This window comes from Corylus avellana, chromosome ca4 (genome assembly GCF_901000735.1).
Source record: "Corylus avellana chromosome ca4, CavTom2PMs-1.0".
NCBI lineage: Eukaryota > Viridiplantae > Streptophyta > Magnoliopsida > Fagales > Betulaceae > Corylus > Corylus avellana.
In genome coordinates, this window is record NC_081544.1 from 24,923,901 (window position 1) to 24,946,507 (window position 22,607).

The 22,607-nt window shown below is 35.7% G+C and overlaps 2 protein-coding genes across 2 annotated transcripts; one reads left to right on the top strand and one right to left on the bottom strand.

Annotated features, from left to right (window-relative positions):
• Positions 1-3,552: 3,552 nt before the first annotated feature.
• Positions 3,553-8,283, top strand: LOC132177624 (cellulose synthase-like protein G2). Its single transcript, XM_059590023.1, has 8 exons — positions 3,553-4,201; positions 4,317-4,397; positions 5,947-6,084; positions 6,200-6,412; positions 6,508-6,607; positions 6,881-7,053; positions 7,175-7,522; positions 7,608-8,283. The coding sequence occupies exons 1-8, from the start codon at positions 3,599-3,601 to the stop codon at positions 8,154-8,156; spliced, it is 2,205 nt and encodes a 734-aa protein (XP_059446006.1). The 5' UTR covers positions 3,553-3,598; the 3' UTR covers positions 8,157-8,283.
• Positions 8,284-17,972: 9,689 nt separating this feature from the next.
• On the bottom strand, positions 17,973-21,556 carry LOC132178603 (probable cellulose synthase A catalytic subunit 8 [UDP-forming]). The gene is made up of 8 exons (XM_059591062.1): positions 20,926-21,556; positions 20,716-20,820; positions 20,345-20,479; positions 19,981-20,193; positions 19,775-19,874; positions 19,513-19,682; positions 18,729-19,079; positions 17,973-18,622 (listed from the first exon to the last, which is right to left on the bottom strand). The coding sequence occupies exons 1-8, from the start codon at positions 21,523-21,525 to the stop codon at positions 18,077-18,079; spliced, it is 2,220 nt and encodes a 739-aa protein (XP_059447045.1). The 5' UTR covers positions 21,526-21,556; the 3' UTR covers positions 17,973-18,076.
• Between the last annotated feature and the right edge of the window lie 1,051 nt (positions 21,557-22,607).

Genomic DNA, 22,607 nt, shown 5'->3' on the forward strand with positions numbered 1-22,607 from the left:
AGAAAAAGAAAAAAGGGATCGGGTGCATTTGGGGGTGGCCGGACCACCCCCAAGGGGCTGGGGTAGTTTTGGCCACCCCATACCATCCTTCCCTCGTTTTTTTTTTTTTTTGGCCTTTTGGGGGTGGCTGGACCCTTGGCCAAAAATGGGGTGGTCCGGCCACCCCATTTTGGCCAAGGGGTGCCTGAAACCACCCCATCTTTCTCCTCCTTTTTTCTTTTTATTTTATTATTATTTTTTTAATATTTTGCTTTTAAAAAAAAATTAATATAAAAAAGTATACTTTTGCTGCACTTGTCAAATGGCACCGTTCCAGCTACAGTGCCGACCCCGGGCTGTTAGCAAACGGGGCCAATAAGAAGAGAAAAATAAGTACCTATCAGATGTCAACACCCTGTCTAGCAAAATGCATGTTCCGAATTTAAGAGCTTGCAACACTGTTGCAATTGAAGATTAATGTTGAGAGAGAGAGAGAGATAATTGGATAAGTAATATTTAGGATAAGTCAAGGTCAGCCGCTGGTTGCAATTGAAGGCCATTTATTGCATGGTTTAGATAAAAAATAATAATAAAAATAAAAAGGGCAAATTGTGTTTACAAAAAGCATAAGAAATCAAAGTAACTTGGCCTTCTCCAGTGCCGGATGTAGGCAGGGGCGGGGCAGGGGCGCCTGCCCATGCAAAAATCCTGGAAAAAAATTTTGAGCAGTAATGTTTTAAGTTTTCTTATGCCTACCCTTCCTCTTCCTTTCGTTTTCTTCTTCTTCTCTTGTCCCTACTGATCTCCCTCCTTTTTTCTTGCCCCTACCTCTTCCTCCTCCTTTTTTGTTTTTATTCTTCTTCTCTTGCTCAGCTTCTCTCTTCCATCTCTCTCATTCAGTCCTCATGCTTCCCCTCTTTTTCTCCATTTTTCTCTAACAGTTTATTTCTTCTTTCTGGAACTTTCTTTCTCTCTCAAAAGTCTCATATTTTCTTCTCTCTCTCTCTGACTCTCTGGAACATGAGAGAACCACTTTCCTTCTTTTTTCAGCCTACCACGTGGACAATAAATTTTTGGCATTTCAGCCCCCTTTTTTTTTTTTTGTTTGGTTAATTTCAGCCACTTTAATTGGTTCAAACTCTACCCACTCTTAAAAAAAAAAAAAAAAAAAAGAATTCTCCTCTGCCCAATGCTATACGGCCACTCTTAAGAGGATAAATAAGAAAAACACAATAGACTTATATCAATTAACGTGAATATGTTTTCTAAATGTTAAATAAAATAACTCAAAAATAATTATATACCATTAATAGATAATTAAATATTAAAAGTAATTAATTGGATATGTAATATTTTTTCAAAGTGTTTGAAACTTTGAAACAACAAAATAATTTATATTGGTTTTTGGTAAATTATGGTATAATATAATATTATTTTATATTAATTAAATATTAATCTTACATCCCGCCCCCACAATAAAAAAATCTTGGCTCCGCCACTGGCCTGCTCAATGAGCCAAGGCCTTCTCATTTGCCAATTTTTTAACCGAAAGGCTGTCACAGCACTCTACTTCGCACAAGTTCAAGTATAACATAGCACCAAGTAGCAGGCCAACCAAGGTTTAAAAAATAGCATGTTGGGCAAAAAAGACAAAATGAGTTCACAAAAAACATAAGAAATCAAAGTATATTGGCCCTCTCACATGATCAGCCAATCCCTTCCCATCGGTCAAATTAAAAGAAAAAAAAAAAAGAAAATCAACCAAAAGGCTCTCACAACATAGAAAAATGAGCAAAACCTGGAAAAAGATTGAACAAAACCCAAAAAAGAAAAAGACAATAGGAAAGAGAACCCAACACAGTTCTACCACATTAATGCCTAAAATAGAGAACTAATCCAAGAAGCTGAATAGAGCACACAATTACCAATGAGCATGAACATTGGGCATTGAGGAAGTGAGTGCAGAGATTTTTCAGGGGTATTGTGGTCACTGGACGTTGCTTTACTTCACTAACTTGTGTTGGTTATGGCTTTCCAGTGGGATATGCTTCAAAATTTGGCAAACATGAGAAAGAACAAAAATTTCAATTTGTACCCAAGTTAAGACAATGTTTGAGTAGTTTAACAATTAAATCAGTGCAACTTAGGAATATGCTGTCCATTTTGACATTCATAGAAAACAGAACTTAACATAAGAAAAAAACAAATATTAGAGTCTGCATGTCATTGGAGTTAAAAAAACATAACAAAGGAGAGAAAACATAATCAAAACGCATTTGCACACAAATATGACTCTCACCCCAAAAGAAAAAGAAGGAAAAAAATTAATACAATCATGTAGATAACCTAACATTTAATGTTAAAGAAACGAAAACAGAAATGGAGAAAAAATGTTGGGGCTTACCATGGGTGACTACAGAAGAGCAAAGAAGAGCCGAATAGATAATGAGAATACAGGAATTGAACACTCTCTGTCTAGCCCTCCTCTTTCCCACCCTTTCTCCTCTCAAAACAAAATGGATTTAGGTAGATGTTTTTTCTGACACATGTACTCCGACCGAAGAGGATGGACAAACAAACATCAATATATTTTAGAGCAAAGAATTACAATCGAAGAGAAAAAATATACTTTATAGTGGAGAGAGTTTGTGATCAACAGCTGCTTCTCTCTTCAGCAATAGCAAAAGGATGGGAATTTATTTTTGGTTTTTATCTAAGTGTCGCTTATATCTTTCGCGACCAAAGACACCAGATTTTTAGCCGAAAATCCAGGAGGTTGTTGATAGAGTTGGTAGATCGTATCTTAGCATCTCTCTAAAGAGTTGGTAATTTCTGAAGAAAAAAAATTGAAGATTTTGTTCTTGACTCCTTTCACCTCCATTCCTTCTCTGAATACACAAATGGGTTTAGGTAGATTTGTACACTTCTTTGTAGCAACTGAAAAAAAAAAAAAAAAAGGAAAAAAAATTGCTTTTCTTTCTTGCCCATTCCTTCTTAATCGACCGTGAAGTCCTTCTGCACCTTCCTTCTGAAGCTTCCTCCTTAGAAGACCAAAAAATCTCTCTAAAAAACTTTGACTCTTTACGGGACAAAATGATAATTTAAATATAAAAGATAAAAATATTCAAACATCTTTTTAAATTTATTAGATTCAAAAAAAAAAAAATTAATAATTTCGAAATCTAAAAAAATGTTAAAAGACAAATAACCTTATCTAACTAAATTATGATGAACAAAAATTAAGGATAAAATAATAAAATTAAAGTGCAAAAAAAAAAAAAAACTAATTAACTTGCATTCTCACTTTCTATATATCTTTAAGTAAAGATTATATATATATATATATATGGCCATGATACAAAGAACGTCTGCGTGCATTCAGGCTTCTTTTTATTTTTAATTATAATAATAAAATATTATATTTTATTATTTTAAAATATCAAATTACCCGGTGCATCATGGGCGTGATATTTAACATCACTCATATATATATATATATATATATATATATGTGTGTGTGTGACGTGTGTGTGCGCGCGCGTGTGGGATAGAGTGATAAATTCATGCTTGTGCCGGAACACAGTAAAACAATCCACTAGAGACTAGAGAGAGCATTGAAATGAAGGATCCCGTGCCTCTCCATGATTTCCATGTCCACAAATTATCCATACTCACACACAGATCGCATGCACTTATTCACTCCATAGCTTTAGCTTTCTTGATTTACTACAGAGCCTCGTTTCTCCTCCAAGATCCTAAGACTAGAGAATCCCCAACTCTACCATGGGTGCTTGTGTTCGCTTCAGAGCTCCTCCTCTCCTTCATATGGCTCCTCGGCCAAGCGTGTCGCTGGCGTCCCGTTACTCGAACAGTCTTTCCAGAGAGATTGCCGGAGGATATTGATAAGCTCCCACCCATTGACGTATTCATATGCACCGCGGATCCGAACAAGGAACCCACTGTTGATGTGATGAACACGGTGTTATCAGCCATGGCGCTCGACTACCCGCCGGAGAAGCTCCACGTGTATCTTTCAGATGATGGGGGTTCTACTCTCACTTTGCATGGTATGAGGGAGTCTTGGAGGTTTGCAAGATGGTGGCTTCCTTTTTGTACAAGGTATGGAATCACGACCAGGTGCCCAGAAGCGTATTTTTCGGCTCTAGAGGAGGATGAAGATGATGGAGGTTCCGAGTTCAAGGCACACCGACAGAAGATTAAGGTGAGCTGTGTGTGTGTATGTCGGAGATTGTGTCTTTTCCTGTGCCTTTTAGTTTCTGGCCTGAAAAATTGTGTTTTAGCAGCCATAGCTTATAGGGCGGGTGATATTGGTGCAGGAAAAATACGAGATGCTCAAGGAATCTATAACAAAAGCAAGAGGAGGAGGCAGTACTCGAGATCACCCTTCTATCATCGAGGTACATCTTATTTTAATTTCTTTCTTTCTTCTTCTTCTTACACTGGAAATGTTAATTTTTTTATTTTTATTTTTTATTTTTAGTATTTGGTTGATTTAGTACTGGAAAACTCTGGATTTGCTAACAATTTATATCTGTTATAGAGTTTTGAGAAGAAGGGGAAGGGATTGATTGGTGTGATGTATATCTCTCTCTCTCTTTCTCTCTCACATTCATCAAGCATCTGATGCTTTTTTTTCTTTATATATATATATCTCTCTCTCTCTTTCTCTCTCACATTCATCAAGCATCTGATGCTTTTTTTTCTCTCTCTCTATATATATATATATATATATATATATAGAATGTGAGAGAGAAAGAGAGAGATCAGATCTATATATATAGAGAGAGAGAGAAAAAAAAGCATCAGATGCTTGATGAATGTGAGAGAGAAAGAGAGAGAGAGAGATCTGACTTTGTTTTCTTTCGTACACAGAGCTACAAGGGTATAGCCTACCGATGGGGCTTAAAGCCTAAATACGATAAGCTTTGACAGAAGTGGAAGAAAAAGAAGGGAATGGCATTAAATCGCTTGGAGCATATTTTCTTCTTTATGTTTAGAAAAATTTTAAAAAAATCACAAAAACTTATTTACATAATACATTAGATTTTTTATATTTAACCAACACTAAATAATTATTGCATTATTTCTCGATATGTAGAAAATCAAAAATAGTTCTCTATATATTATTTTAATATAAACATCTTTTTTACTTGCTCCTATTTCATATTTTTGTCTTTAATTATGAATTATGTTAGAATTTTGTAAAAAAAGTGAGAGTAGAAAGAATTTGTATTTTGTAAAAAAATAATATTTTAACAGTATAGAAAAATGTAAAGAAAGCTATTGAAAAATATATTTTCATAAAAAATCAAAAAGCAGTTGTGTACCTTAAACTTCAGAAAAATTAAAAGAAAACCATTGTTAATGCTCTTAGTGATGGCTGAGCCATCCTCAAATGGCCAATTAATGGTGTAGCGGGTCAACCCCTTACCAAAATGGGGTGGGTCAAGCCACCCCATAATATATATATATATATATATTTTACGATTTAGTTTTTTTAATTATTTTTATTTTTTTAGGATATGTAGTATGTTTATCTTACGATACGTGAAAGTCCGTTAGTTTGTGCTGACGGAATGTGATGGATGTATACTAAATTAGTTTTTACTCATAAGTCAATATATATCTGATTTGAAACCTATGCGAGAAAAAAAAAAAAAAAGTGAAAACTTAAGAAATAAAAAAGTAATTAGCCCTTTTTTTAAAGTAAAGTAAACAAAATTGTTTGATAATGTGCATTGCGTAGAAATGAGTATGATTTTTTTTTTTTTTTTTTTTTTTGGAGGAATGAAAGAAATGTCTGCAAATCGTAGACTTTAACTTTGCTAATCATAATCTTCTGAGCAAGAGGCTTTTTGTATAAAATAATTTGATAATTCATTTTGATGCAGATATGCAGCTGAATTAATAATATAGATTATCTAATTCTCAGAAGTTGGCATGCAGGTGATACAAGCTAATTATGATACCAGCGACACAGTACTGCAGGTAGACCAAGCTAAGATGCCTCTGCTTGTTTATGTTTCTCGAGAGAAAAGGCCTTCTCATCCCCATCATTTTAAGGCTGGAGCACTCAATGTTCTCGTATGAATCTTTCCTCATATATGTCATTAAAGTATTTAATTAAATAATTAAATTTTAATAAACCGTAATTTAACAATATATATATAACTTAGATTAACATGATTATATATTGCAGCTTCGGGTATCCAGCATGATAAGTAATTCCCCTTACGTACTAGTGCTAGATTGTGACATGCATTGCAACGACCCGACATCAGCAAGGCAAGCAATGTGCTTCCACCTTGATTCTAAGATCTCACCCTCCCTAGCTTTTGTTCAATTCCCTCAGAGATTCCACAATATCAGTAAGAACGACATCTATGACAGTCAGCTGAGGTCATGTTTTTCGGTATGCATGGGAACAGAAACCGAGTGTGTTGAGCCTTTTAAGAAGTAGAAGATGGCAGATTTTTTGACTAACATTAATTTTCTGTCGGTTTTTAGGTGCAATGGCAAGGTTTCGACGGGCTTAAGGGACCCAGCCTGTCTGGTACTGGCTTTTATATCAAGAGGGTGTCATTATGTGGAGGCACCATACAAGAAGGTACTTTGTATTTATTTATTTATTTTTTCTGACATCCATTGCCATTAATCCTTGTTAGGGTATATTTTATTATTCTTTGATATTTTTGATTATTACATTACTCTAAATAAAGGAATTTGATTAAATGTAAATAAATTAAAATCATCTATAAGCTCTATAAATATAATATTCTTTTATTATGCTATTCATTTTTATTTTCCATTCCATTACGATTTTCTTCGATGGATGCTAATATGATCATATACCGACACTAATCCCACTTTTAATTTGTAGACACTGATAATCTCAAGGAGCTTAAACAATCATTTGGTTTGTCCAATGAATTAATCAAATCCCTTCACCAAAACTGCAAGCCCAATCTGATCAATGATCAACATAGATTTCTTAAAGAGACTCAATTATTAGCCTCCTGCACCTATGAAAGTGACACGAGATGGGGTAAAGAGGCAAGTAATTAGTAAACCTCATGATTTTTTTTTTTTTTTTTGATTTTTTTTATGTCATTTTTGAATTATTGATGGATGGCATTTAATATAATTTTTTTTTTGTTAATTTCCTCCTTGGCAGGTCGGTTTTTTATATGATTCTGTGTGCGAAGATTATTTGACAGGGTTCACTTTACATTGCAAAGGTTGGACTTCGGTTTATCATGATCCACCGAGGCCACAATTCTTGGGGAGCTGCACCACCAATTTGAATGACTTATTGATTCAAGGCACCAGATCGAGCTCCGGATTATTAGGAGTCGGGTTATCAAATTTCAGCCCCCTTATATATGGACCGCCAAGAATGTCTCTTCTTGAGAGTATGTGCTATGGAGAACTTGCATTTTCTCCTCTTTGTTTCATGCCACTATGGTGCTTTGCCACCATTCCTCAGCTCTGTCTACTTAATGGCATCCCCCTGTACCCTACGGTAAGAATCTCCTATTATTTTTATTTATTTATTTATTTATTTTTTGGATGAATAAGCATATATATACCTTCCATTTGTGTGACAGGTGTCAAACTTGTATTTTCTTGCGTTTATGTTCATCTTTTTGTCGTCCCTTGCTAAACATTTATATGAGGTCCTCTTAACCGGCGGGTCGTTGCAAACATGGAGAAATGAACAGAGGATATGGATGATAAAGTCGGTTACATCTTACTTGTATGGAAGCTTAGATGCTATCATGAAGAAGATTGGAATGAGAGAAGCCAGTTTCCTGCCCACCAACAAAGTTGCGGACGATGAACTAGTCAGACTATACCAAATGGGAAAATTTGATTTTCAAACATCAAACATGTTTCTTGTTCCAATGGTTGCAGTAATCATCTTGAACATGGCTTCGTTCGTCGGTGGACTTGTTAGAGTGATCATTGTCGGCAATGGGGACAAGATGTTTGTGCAAATTTTCATCTCATTCTATATTTTAATTATTAATTTTCCTATAGTGGAGGGGATGATGATGAGAAAAGACAAGGGACGTGTTCGATCATCGGCCACTCTGTTATCTGCCATGTTTTCGGCTATTTACTTGTTTTTGGGTTCTATCATTCTAATGTACTAAGTGGGACATAAATCATTTAGTGCATATTTATCGTATATTTTAATACTATTATATATATATATATTTCATTACTGAAAGACATTTGTATGTCTCTTTCTATGGGAAATTCTTTTGATGTTCTATTTCATTGTTATTATTTATTGATGTGCAAGTAGCTAGGGGTTTGCCTAATTAATCCCCTCACTAGATCAGAAACCAGGTTGGTTTAAGAAAAAGATTAAAAACGTAATGTACTACAAACTCAAGGGAAAAGGCAAAATGCTCTGATTGCATTCATGTTCGAAAGAAAGTGCGACGGTGCCATTCGCGGTCTAATGTACCATAGCCTCATGACAAGGCAAAACGCCATTTTTAGTTAAGTTTCCTTGTTTAGATCATGAAGTATTTGCCTTTTTTTGAGTTTTCTTTCTTGTATTAATAAGAGTTGGAAAACACAACGATGGGGAGCTTTGAAGGGTCAAAAAAAAATGCAAAATGGACAGCTTAACCATCATGCTCGCCCGTCGCCAGCAATATAAATAAATGGTGCATGTTCTGAAGATTGAAGTCAATCCATGAAGAAAATATGCATGGCCCCTACTCCTGATAATAACCATATGCCGATCGATATACAATAACAGAGAGAATGTGAGGACTAGAAAACAAATTAATTAATAAACTGTCGAATAGTAAATGTGAGGTAGCTAACTCAGTGTCCTTTGATAAGACAGATGACGTCCTCTTCTGTCTTCTTTGGCGAATCTATGGCCTATTAAAGAATTCAGAGAGATGTGAACGTAGCGGCTATGGCTCTGTTTGCCAACAGTTCGAGACTGACACTGTAACTGGAATGATACTGTTTCTGTTATAGTGCCATATAATATGTGCAGGTTTTGCAGTTAAAAATTTCACACAGTTTTCAATAACAAAACTTAAATTATTCATACTTTTCTCATACCTCAACCAACAACCAGATAATGACAACTTAAATTATATTTAAAAAAAAAAATTAAAAAACTTTAAATTTTAAAAAAAGCGAAAACAGATCAAGGCCTCAGTTAATGGAAGTGTACGAATCCACCCGAGTTTTTTGGCTGGTATTGATTTCACCCCATGGGCCAAAAAAAAACGGAAACCGGGGATGGGTGGCCTAAAACCAATTCCCCAGCCTTTAGTGGTCCCCACCCTCTTAAATGCAATCTCGTCCCAATTCATTTCTTTTTTTTTTGGCTTGTAAGGACCCACCCTCAGCCATGGGGTGGTTCACTCCTCAGATACCGGGTGGCCCGTGCCCACCCCTTTCGGCGGTACCGGTGGTCAAGCCACCATTTTGGCCAGCTGGTATCGAACCAATCTTCGACCTTTCTCCTCCTTTAATATTTTGCTTTAAATAAAATTAAAATTAAAATTTTTTTAAAAGAAAATTTAATGTCCAAAACGACGTCGTTTTCGGCTTGGTGAGTGTTGTAATTTTGAAGTCCAAAACGGTGTAGTTTTAACGTGGGGTATAATGGGTATAAAAAAGTCAAACCGTTTAATCTAACATTGAAAACTGAAAGAGGGGTCTAAAGTGAGAGCAAATGGAAGTTTAGGTGTTCAAAATGAGAGATTTGAAAGTTCAAGAGGGTCTGCAAAATCGGCCGGAAGTTCAGGGGGGCTTAGTGAAATTTCTCCTACAAACAATATGCGTGATATCAAACGTTGTATACAAGTCCACTACATTTCAAATGTAATAAATGAAAGTGTCACTTATACACATACTACCTGTTATCCAAATACGGATTTCCAAAATGCACCATCGGTTACGTTACAAAACAATTACCAAATCTAACAAGTTAAAAATAGCCAAAATAACCATCATAGCAGAAAATACGGCCCCGTACAAACCACCAAAATGGCATCAATTCTATTATCCATGCCCACTACTATTTGAAAGTGCCATGTTCCCACATATGACGGGGGCCAGTACATCTCGAATTTTTTCCATATATCTCGTGCTGACGCTTGATTGATTTGGCCATAACCTACTTGATATATATGGGACTACTGCCCCTGGCTGCAGCACGTTAACATGAACCGACGGGTTCAAACCCTTTAGAGCTTCCTTAAATAATTTGTCTTCCACTCCAGAATGCTTTCGAATAAAGTTGTGGATTGTACAACAAGCGATTACAAACAATCGCTGATATCGGATTCGGTATGGAGGCATTTTCCTCAGGACAGGAAAATGGTTCTTCAACACTCCGAATGCGCGTTCCACAACTGACCTCAGCGACGCGTGTCTACGATTAAATCCCTCCCTTTGATTAATTGGTAAACCCCCGTCTTGCCACTCTTGAAGATGGTAGCGTTCCCTTCTAAAAGGTGTTAGGAAACCTTGGTATAAATCGTAACCCGAGTCCACCAAGTAGTAGGCATCTACAAATAAAGTATAATATGTAATTAATCATTAGTTAATTTATTCAAATTGCTGCCCATGAGAACAAATTTCTTTGTAATTTTTGGGAAGCTAATATGGTACGATGCCTCCTACTGGAGTAGAAAATTTTAACCTCGAATCGTTAACGCACATTGTGAAAATCCGTGTGTCATGCGTGCTCCCTTCCCATCCAGCATAAACATATGTAAAGCAAATATCCAGATCCACAACGCGCATGACATTTTGAGTTGTGGTGCACTTCCTACCTTAGTAGTGAATATGTTTTTTACTTGATACATGAGCATCTATTTGTGTTCCATCAATTGCTCCAATACAATCCTGCTAGTAAGAGTGGTGTTAACAGTAATAACATAGTTGAAATATACAACACATAATTTCGCCTTTAAACAGTAACATCATGAAAGCATCTATTTATCATTTTGGTAAAATGTAAAATACAGTATTTTGATATCTTACCGTAAACCATGGATAGTACATAGCGTTATTGGCGACATTGGGATATGGTAGCAGAACAGGATTGGGTTGTAAAATTGATTTCCCCAATTGACAAAGTGCTCTTGCCGATTTTCTAACATAAATGCTTACGAAGTATGTTGATCGTTGTAACTTGTCAGCCACGGATCGTGCCGACCAACCTTGTGACATGACCAAACAAAATGCAGCCAGTTGCTGTGTTACCTGAACAGCTCGGGTGTTGCGTAAAAGCTCATTTTGTTGTAATGTGTTACAAAGAGCAATGTAAGTGGCCGGCCACATTCTAAATCGCTCATAGCATGTATTCTGGTTAGGATTGTGCAACACCCAATGTACCTACATCGCTCCTGTGAGACCAGAAGTTCTTTGAAGTACACCTCTCCTTCGCTTACCTTTTAACCTAGATTTCAATTCATGCAGTTCTAGTTGCAATCCCATGATTTTTAGCTCCATCTCATAAAGGGCCAAATCACTCATTACATCATTTGTACCATCACCATCCATGCTATCACCATCCATGCCATCATCATCGCTTACGTCACCCACATCGGCATCTGGATCGATGGTAGGATCATAAGACTGTTTCAGTGTATCGTACCAATGTTGGTAAATGTAATCTGGATTGTTAGGTCCCCACTCACCCATGTCTATGTCATCCTCGTCTATGTCATCCACCCAATTGTCATCATCGTCTATGTCATACATGTCTATGTCATTCATGGAATCTTCACTCATGTCTACGTCTCCTACGACATTCAAATCAAGTGAATTAGTTTTGTTTGGTCATATTACAAATTGGTTTCCGTTCAAATCACACATTAAGTGAAGTATCATGAAGAGAATATACAAATAATTAAGGTTAATCTGAATAACATCTAAAAGACGAGCTAATAAAAAGTAGGCTTAATTGCATGTATACATAACATAGGAATGCATATAGAGCAAATTAAACATATGAGTACATACATGTCAAGTTAAACATAGGTGTGCATACATGTCAAATTAAAAGCACACGTCAACTTACACATAGGTGTGCATAAATGTCAAATTAAAAGTACACGTCAAATTAAACATAGGAGTGCATACATGTTAAATTAAAAGCTAACAAATTGTCCCAAATATAGTTAAAAGCTAACTAGTCCTACACCCCCTACCAAACCATCCCGTACTTAACTATCAAATATAGTTAAGTAGCCATTTCTTCCTAAATGCATCATTCATTTTAATAACCATTTTTGCTTTGTTTGGGTCAGTTATATAGTCTGTAGCACGGAAATATTTTTCATCAGATACGTCTATCTCTGCGCACATCCTGTTAAGTATGTCCATCGCAGCCTCAACAGGGTCCTCCTCTTTTGCGCTAGATGCACATGACCTTCTCGATATGCCTTCCCTGATACTTTGAACCTTGTCCAACATATCATCCAGCCGGAGTTTGAAACCCTCAACTTCTTTGTGCTCTATGGACACACGCTTACTGGCACGTGAGTCACGTGACCCACTATGTGATACTTTTCGCTTTCCTTTGGACTTGGATGGACCCTTTGGTGCCGATGCACCGCCACCATCTGACAGGTCATTAACTGGTACTAGGGTATTAAGGTCGAACCCGTTATCCCCCTCTTCTGAATCAGGTGGGGTGATTGTACTTGCATGGCCATACTCCCCAGTAGCAGTTGTTTTAACAAATATACTGCAAAGGAGATCATAGTATAGTGGTCCACCACCTCTAAAATGCCAGTACTTCTCATGGTGTTCCTGCAAAATTTTACGCCAATGGTCAGCTGCAAATAAATAGTTGAAATTTTTAAAATTTGTAATGGAATGTGAGAAAGGAGATGAGAGGCATACATATTTCAGCCTCCCATTGTGCATCCGATGCAGATACCACGTTGGTCACTGGATCCCAGCCAAAACCCGTGATAAAATCCCCTTTCAAGAGTGTTGAGAAATCCGTGTAATTAGCTTTAAACTTTTTAATTTTATTCTTCACCTGCTCGGATGTGAATTCGTGTGGACGAATAAGGCCATTCAGCATGTTTGTGATCTCATTGACCAATGTTGAGGGGTATAAGGATTTTACGCCAATGTTTGCCTTGTCCAGCAGAATATATACCAATTGATGTTTGTGGGCAGAAAGCCATTTGGCAACCTCTTTTGGTGCGTGCTTATTGCATGGGGTTGGGTGCTTACGGGGTGATTTGCGAGGCGTCCCGTGCGTGGACATCTATGGGATAGTGTGATAGGTGTAAATATATTGTAGACAGTACATGAGATGACACTATACGTTACTGTAGTGGTACTAATTATTCAAAACAGAATACGGTAACATGTACCTCAGCAAACGCAAGAAGTGTCATGATAATGCAATGTATAAGTAATGTATCTAATGGACTACTAAAAATCATACATTTGAGATTGCTTTTTGTTGTCGTAACACAGTCAATTTAGTTGGTATAGAGGTAGCCGATTTGTCCTTCATCAATGATCGAAAGAAATACCCTACATGCTACAACATGACAAAAACCAGGATGATACCGTACATTAACAAACAAAAAACTTCAAAATACCAATTCACATTAACGAACAAGAAACTAAAAAAATGCCAATTAACATTAACGTATGAGAAACTAGGAATACCAATGTTAATCAATGGAGCTCCACCCCTTAACATATATATGTATATATATTACAGGACTTCCATGAGAATCAAAGCCAAAGTGCTTTTATGTATGCAATTCAATTTAATTAAGCTCTAACCTTGGTTGATGATCTGGTCGGCGGGGGTGGTCTGCCCAATTTTGTCGAGCCCCCTAGTCGCATACTACAAAAATGAGGTAGTGCTATTGAGATGGTATGAGAGGAAGAATAAATTTTCCTCGTGGATGGGCTGACTATAAGCAGGAAGAATACACACAATGTTTGGTAAGATGAAAACTCACCGACGGTACAAAAGTTTTTAAATGGAACCCAGGGACCATGCCGATGCAGGAGGGCGTTGCAGATTTTGTCCCCGAGATGCTGTGGAAGCCACAGAATCACGTCCGCAACGCACACACCGTTCGTCAGAAAACAGAGTGCACACACAAAGAAAGTGGGTTCAAATAAGAGAAAGACGGTGGGTTGGCTAGGCTGTGTTTGTTGGTTGGGGGTGGGTTCGCTGGTTTATCAATAGCTAATAAACAAACAATTATAAGCAAAGTTTGAAGCTACACATGAACGGCTTGGCTCACTTGCAGCCCAATTCATTCTTCATCAATAACAATCTACAAAAATAGACAAACAAGCGTAGTATCAATAATCACTTAGCGTGAAAATGCTTGGTTCAACACAATTAAATAATAGACACTAGGATACCAAACAGATATGCAAGACGGACATTTGGATCCTCGAGTTTCTACTATAAGACGGCCAAAATTTTATAATCTATGGTCTCTCCAACTTTTTTTAAAAAATTTGTGGGCTATTTAAATTCAATAACTTAGATAATTGGATCTTGACATTGATGACAAAAAATATATAATATGAAGTTACGGTAAATCTTAGATTTAATTCATTCAATCAAATAATAGACGTATAAAGATTCAATGGCTTAAGTAGCACTAATAAGATTTTTTTTTTAATCAAATAAAAATATTCGGAGTAGTATAATTTATACCACAATATATATATATAGTTCATTATTGATAAAACAATTAACAATATATAATTAATAAGTCAATTACTAATTAATTAAAAATTTTACTGAATTGTTTTATTAATTATACTTCAGTAGTTATACTTGTAAAAAGAGCTTTCTTTTGTAGAAATGATAGCACGCCAAACAATACTAATTACACTATTATGAATAAGGCTTAAATAAGATTGTTTCAGAATTGTTCAAATTGGCAAATTCAGGAATAAAAAATAGCCAAATATAGTATAATGAATGAACAATAACAGAGTTTGATGAGAGAAATTAGCATTGGCTGACCTTGAAAACGGTGGATGAGAGAATTTGCACTGCACTGATACCCACTCATAGAGGAGAATAGAGAAATGCTTTGTGGGTGTGTGACAAAATGGAAAATGGAAGGGGTTTGAGAAAGAAAATATGATTTGAGATGGGCTGTCGGCGTACAGTGGAGAGGAAGAAGAAATTTTGTTGAAAGAATGTGGGAGAACAGTTCTTTACAGTAGAAAAGTTGTTAATTTTTTTTCTTTTTTGTTGAAAGACAGTAGAGTTACTGAGGCTTGGGGTGTGTGAAGTGTGAATGATTTGAGAATGGTACTGCACATTGGTTACTACGTAGACTTTTTTTTTGAAAAAAAGAAAAAGAAAAAAGGAGGATAAAGATCGGGGTGGTTCCAGCCACCCCTTGGCCAAAATGGGGTGGCCGGACCACCCCATTTTTGGCCAAGGGGTACCGGAGCCACCTCCGGAAACATTTGCAGCCGAACTACCCTTTATAATATGGTCCAGCCACCTGGTTAAAGGGGACCGGGTGCATTACGGTCCGGGGTCAACATGGCTCGCCACCCTGCACATCGGCCGAGATAGGGTGGTTTAAATCACCAAAATTTCTGGGGTGGTCCGCCACCCCCAAAATGCAAAACCCGGGTTCCATTTTTTTTTTGGCTGAAATCGGGTGCCTATCACCTCTTAGCCATGGGGTTGGTTAATTTCATGTCACAAGGTACTCCAACACTTTGGCCATGAGCTTCACCCCATATGTTTCTCCTTTTTTTTTTTTTCTTTTTTTTTTTAATTTTTAATTTTTTTTAAAATATAATTTAAGTTGTCATTATCCGGTTGTTGGTTGAGGTGTGGGAAAAGTATGAATAATTTAAGTTTTGTTATTGAAAACTGTGTGGGATTTTTAACTGCAAAGCCTGCACATATTAGATGGCACTTTAGCTGGAACAGTGCCGTTCCAACTACAATGCCGGCCCTGGGCTGTTGGCAAACGGGGCCTAGTGTACGTCTGTGCCTCCAAGCCTTGAGAGTTGGGACTTGGGAGGGGTTCTCTCGATTTTTTTTTTTTTTTTTCCTTAGCTCAATAAAACTTATTTTTTTTAACAAAATGGCCTTAAAAAAGACTTATATTATTCATCTCAAAATTAATTTCTAATATTTTTATTTTTTACATTACACCAATAATTTTTGAAATAAAAATTAACTAAAATTTTTTTTTTTCTTTTTATCATATTAATCAAATACCACTTTTTTTTTTAAGGCAATTGACAAACATAGGAAATGAATTGTCCCATCTCCCTAGCAGTCAGCCACCTATATAAAAGGGATAATTTGCTTGAGTGGTCGAAGTCATTATTAATGGATTACATCACGATGAAACATTGGTGCTCATTGTCAAACACTTGGATACTGTCAATTTTTTTTTTTTTTTTTTTAAAAAAAAGGAAAACAAAACAAAAAAATAATGATTGCTATAGAATAATAGAAAAGTGAAGAATTGTATTGAGAAATGAAAAAATTTCTTTTGTAATGAGTTTTTTTAATTAAATATTAATAAAAAGTAAATGATTAGATATAAAAAATGAATAATGTGATATAAAAAGTGAGAATGTTTTGATATCAATTTAAAAAATAAAAAATAAAAAATAAAGTGAATAGTATTTAGAATGAATGGTGTTTAACAAACCGAGCCATTAATTTTATTTTATTATTTTGACATATTTAATATTATTATAATTTTCTAATGCCAACAGTTGAATAGTAAATTTGGTGAAAGACACCGACTCTTCGATACTCTTTAGATCGATGGATGTAAATTCTTTAGCATTGATATAGTTTTGAGAAGTACTATTCTTATGATTTTTCTAAGTAAGAGAAAATTGATATACAATTTCAAATGAAACATTGTGAACTTGATGTGCTAAATCATTCAATTTTTTTTTTTTTTTTTAAATAATTATCTTCCATTTGCAAAATTATGTTGTGGATTGATGGAAACATAAAAATTAGAAAAATATTATCTTATTGATAAATTGATTAGTTTTGTTTTGACTTTTCTAATGTCTACAACAACTACCAAATGTGAATTTTTAGATATAAAAGTTGTTAAAACAATATTTCTTAACAAAATAGATGATGAATTTCTTTCAAATAATTTAGTTATCTACGTTGACAGGAAAATTTTTGATACAATGCGTAAGATGAAATTTTAGACACTTTTTATTTTGTATTATTTTTGTTTTTACTTTTGTACTAGTGCCTACATTTTATCTTAGTGATATATCACTTTGACATATATTTATGACATGCATCTTATAGATATGGTTTTCTAATACACATATTATTGTATTATAATTTTTATTTTGAATTATATTTTACTTTTATATATTATAATAAAAATATAATATATAAAGAGAATAAAATAAATTATCTTCTATTATTTTAATTAGGTCCACCCTTATTAAGACAAATTCCAATCCCTGTCACTTCTAACCGTGCTCGAAACAAAAGCAGGCAAAGAGAAGTTGAGACCGAACAGATCAATTACTACTTGTCTTGTAAAAGGAAATGGACTTTTTTTTTTTTTTTTTTGGTTCAATTTTTTTTCTTTTTGGCTCAATTTTTTTTTTTTTTTGGCATTCGAGTTTGAGCATCAAGGACCACACATGCAATTTTTCTTCCACCTGGATTGAATCTATAGCACTCTAATTATTTTGATGGCTAACATAACAACCACGTGCACCTTGTCCTAAATTTAATTGAGGACATCAAACATACTTGATATTTGACAGAAAGCAACACTTGTGAGAGCAAGCTGTCCAATTTCATTCCACTAAGAAAAAGAAAACTTTTTCTTAAACCAACCTGTTCTAGCTAGGGGAGGGGATTTGGCAAACTCCTACTTGCACAAACGAGCAAAAAGCATACCATAAAATAGAGAACAAAACATCAAACACTTTTGTCGTCAAGAAAGAAATATGCCCTTCATGAATAATGAAACCTAGAACAGAAATAGTGATACAATAATTAGTGTGAAAATGTAGAATAAATCTGCACTAATTAAGTGACTTATTAAAGGAGAAATATAAATCCCAAAAACAAAATACCGCACGAAAAGACAGCAGATAATAAAGTGACTGATGATTGAATACGTCCCTTGTCCTTCCTTATCATCACCCCTTCAATTATTGGAAAATTCATAATTAAGATATAGAAGGAGATGAAAACTTGCACAAACATCTTGTCCCATTCGCCAAGAAACATCACCCTAAAAAGTCCACCAGTAAATGAAGCCATGTTGAGGATGATTAGGGCAACCATGGGAACAAGAAACATATTTGATGTTTGGAAATCAAATTTTCCCATTTGGTATAGTTTGACTCGTTCATCGTCCTCAACTTTGTTGGTGGGCAAGAAACTGGCTTCTCTCACCCCCATCCTCTTCATAATAGCATCCAAGCTTCCATATAAGTGAGTTGTAATTGATTTAATCATCCATATCCTTTGTTCATTTCTCCATGATTGGAATGACCCTCCCGTTGTGAGAACCTCTTGTAAATGCTTAGAAATGGCCGATAAAAAGATGAACACAAATATAACGAAATGTGGGTTTGAGACCTGTGACACGTACAATAGATGTATATTAATTAGGGTAAGAGTGAGATTGTGTGTAACGTTTTGAAGGCACGACAATATGTGGTTATATGTGGTTACGTGTTCATACCTTTGGGTACAGGGTGATGCCATCAAGTAGACAGAGCTGGGGAATAGTGGCGAAACACCATAGTGGGAAGAAATAGATCAAAGGGAAAAATGTAAGATCCCCATAGATCATGCTCTCGAGAAGAGAAATTCTTGGTGGTCCATATATAAGAGGGCAGAATTTTGATAAACCCACTTCTACCAATCCGGAGCTCCATCTGGTGCCTTGACTCAGTAAGTCATTCAAATTAGTGATGCCGCTTCCCAAGAATTGTGGCCTCAACGGATCACAATAAACTGAAGTCCAACCTTTGCAACGTAACATGAACCCTGTAAATAAATCTTCTGTCACAGAATCATACAAGAAACCGACCTGCATGCCAATTAGGAGAAATAAAATTACTTTTATGAAGTACCCCAATCAATCAATAATTGAAAATTATGCTTCCATTTGTTTTGACTTAAAATAGTTTCTCGAAAATGTTTTTTTTTTTTTTTTAAATATATTTTTCAGTGTTTTGTCCGATTGAAAATTGTGGTCAAACCGAGAATATTTTTGATTGACAAAAAAACTTTCTTTAATTTTCATAAAATAATTTTATTTTTTTAAAACTGTAAACTATTTTTCGAGTTTAAACTTCTTCTTCTTACACGCACTTTCTCACACTTCATTCCTTACTGCCGTCCAAATTTTTTTGAGAGAAACCATTTTCTTTTGCAGAAAAAAATTTCAAACAAAAAGTATTTGAAGTCTAAACAATTGGAGTTTAAATATATAAAAAGAAAATTTGATGAGGTTTACTTGCCTCTTTTCCCCATTTAGTATCATTTTCATAGGCAACGGAGGCTAAGAATTGAGTCTCTTTTAGCAATCCATCCTGACTGTTGATCACATTAGGCTTGTGGTTTTGGCGAAAGGATTTGATTAACTCATTAGATGAACCAAATGATTGTTTAAGTTCCTCGAGATTAACGTCTGCAAATTAAAAGACGAATGATAATCAGTTTCTATATCCATTAATATTAATCAAGATAAGAAAATAGCAATACACAAAAAATCCAACGAACCTTGCTGTATGACACCTCGACGCAATGACTCCCTCTTGATATAAAAGCCTGTCCCAGACACGACGGGTCCATTAAGTCCATCAAAACCTTGCCATAGCACCTAAACCAATGGGTACATAGAAAAATCTTTGTGAAAATTTCTACCTTCTTCAATGTAAGTCAACACTTTTTCAACAGAAAAAGAAAAAGAAAGTTCCCATACGTACCGAAAAACATGACCTCAGCTGACTGTCATAGATGTCGTTCTTACTGATATTGTGGAATCTCTGAGGGAATTGAACAAAAGCTAGGGAGGGTGAGATGTTAGAATCAAGGTGGAAGCACATTGCACGCCTTGCTGAAGTGGGGTCATTGCAATACATGTCACAATCTAACACTAGCATGTAGGGGGAGTTGCTTATCAAGCTTGATACCCTTTGCTGCAATATATAATTATGTCAGTCGTCTAAGTTAATTATTTATATATATGCCGTTGACGCAGCAATTTAAGTTAATAAGATGATTAAGTAAATTTCATTATTTAATTAAATATTTTTTAACAAAATATAGGAGGCCAGGGAAGATTCATACGAGGACATTGAGTGCTCCAGCCTTAAAATGGTGGGGATGAGAAGGCCTCTTCTCACGGGAAACATAAACAAGGAGAGGCATCTTAGCTTGGTCTACAGGCGGAACGGTGTCATTGGCATGATCATCTTGTATCACCTGCATGCCATTAATGCCAAACTCTTGAGAATTAGACAATCTGAGTAATTCATCGACAAACCTAACCTTGTCTACGCCATGTCGGATATTGGATAACTTTTTTAAGTAATTTTACAAGAAATAAAGACAAAATATAATATTTTAGATAAGGAAAAGACAATCTAAATATATATATATAAAATATTGTAGTTTTAGAACATCTGGTAGATGCTAGAAGAAGAAATAAAAAGTGATACCTCAATAACAGAAGGGTGATCTCGTGCAGTGATCCGACCATTGTCGTTTGTCCCACCTCTTTCTCTTACTTTTGCAATAGAATCCTTGAACACCTCGTACCTTTCCTGCATGCGCCGCCAATATTAACGGTGGCCGCTAAAACTCATTTTAATTACGAGTCGTAGGTACATTAATTTGAAAGTAGAATAATGTCGACTCCTAGAGCTAACCTTAATCTTCTGTCGCTCAGTCGTGAACTCCGAGCTTCCAACACCTCCATCATCCTCCGGAGCCGAAAAATAAGCCTGTGGGCAACTGGTGGCGATCCTGTACCTCCTACAAAAAGGAAGCCACCCCCTTGCAAACCACCAAGCCTGCCTCATGCCATGCAAAGTCAGAGGAGAACCCCCGTCATCTGAAAGATACACGTGGAGCTTCTCCGGCGGGTAGTCGAGCGCCATGGCTGATAACACCGTGTTCATCACCTCCACAGTCGGTTCCCTGTCTGGATCCGCCGTGCATATGAGGACGTCAATGGGCGGGAGCTTATCGTCGTCCGGCAATCTTTCTGGAAATACTGTTCGAGTAACGGGACGCCAGCGATATGCTTGGCTGAGGAGCCATATGAAGGAGAGGAGGAGCTCCGAAGCGAACAAAAGCAGCCATGGTAGAGTTGGGGATGCTCTGGTCTTGGGATCTTGGAAGAGGAAAGAGGCTCTGTAGTAAATCAAGAAAGCTATAGCTATGGAGTGAATAAGCGAATGTGATCTGTTGATAAATATGGATAGTTTGTGCACATGGCGGACATGGAGAGGCACAGAATCCTCCATTGTTTACTTCACTACTGCTCCGTCTGCTCGCTTGTGGGATGGTGTTAATTTGGTCCGGCACAATGGTATGGTATGGTTTATATACCGGGAAAACGCAAAATGAGTCCACATGTTTACTTGATTTCTAACTAGATTTTTTTAATATTCTAACACAAAAAATACTAATTTAATTTGTTCGTGACAATAAATTTATTTAAGATAATGTGACTTATCAGAGCCAATCACACATAATTACGTGGCTCTTTTAGAAAAAGGGTCATGCTTTTTTTTGAAAATTTTACCTCCCAATTTTTTTAATTTTGTCACCTAAACTCTAAACGCAGCTTTCAGCCAATGAATTAATAAAATTATGACACGTATCGCATTAACTTAATCAAAAATCTGCTAGTAGCGAATAATTTTTTTTTTTTTTTACTTAATTCAAAAACTTCTAAGTTTATTTTAAAACGTGCATGATTTTGCATTTTTTTAATTATATATATATATATATATATATATATCAGATATGATTTTGATTTTTGAATTATCAGCCGATCATGAAGCCGTTCAGGAGTTGAAAAAGTCGTAGATAAGACTTAAGAGACGTGGAGGCGTCTATGGTGACGCACAGACTGATGTAAGACTTTATAAAAAGACAAAACAAATTTGTACGCATTTGGACGTCTCTGGTGCGTGCAATTGAAAGTGAAAGTGAAAGTGAAAGTGATATTCTTTTGGGAAAGGGTCAAAAAGCCAACGTTTTCCAGCGGTTCATTGGATTTAACCCATTGTTGAAGGCTTTAAAAGCCACGTCAAGATTTATGGGTAGATCCGTTGAATGGTAATCGACTTGTGGCTTGGCTGCTATTTGGTAGTGCTTGGAGCCCAAGAAACAAAATTGTTCGCAAGTATGGAAAGGTCAAGCTTTTAAAGATTAATTTTATTGAATTCGTGAGTTTTTAAGATTAACTTTTGGAGTGGTGTTAGGTAATATAAATTTTATTATAAAGTTATTTATAGATTGACATGCATGATAATGCATATATAATTTATGAAATAATTAACCAAATTTGACTTATTAATTATAAATTAACACATCAATT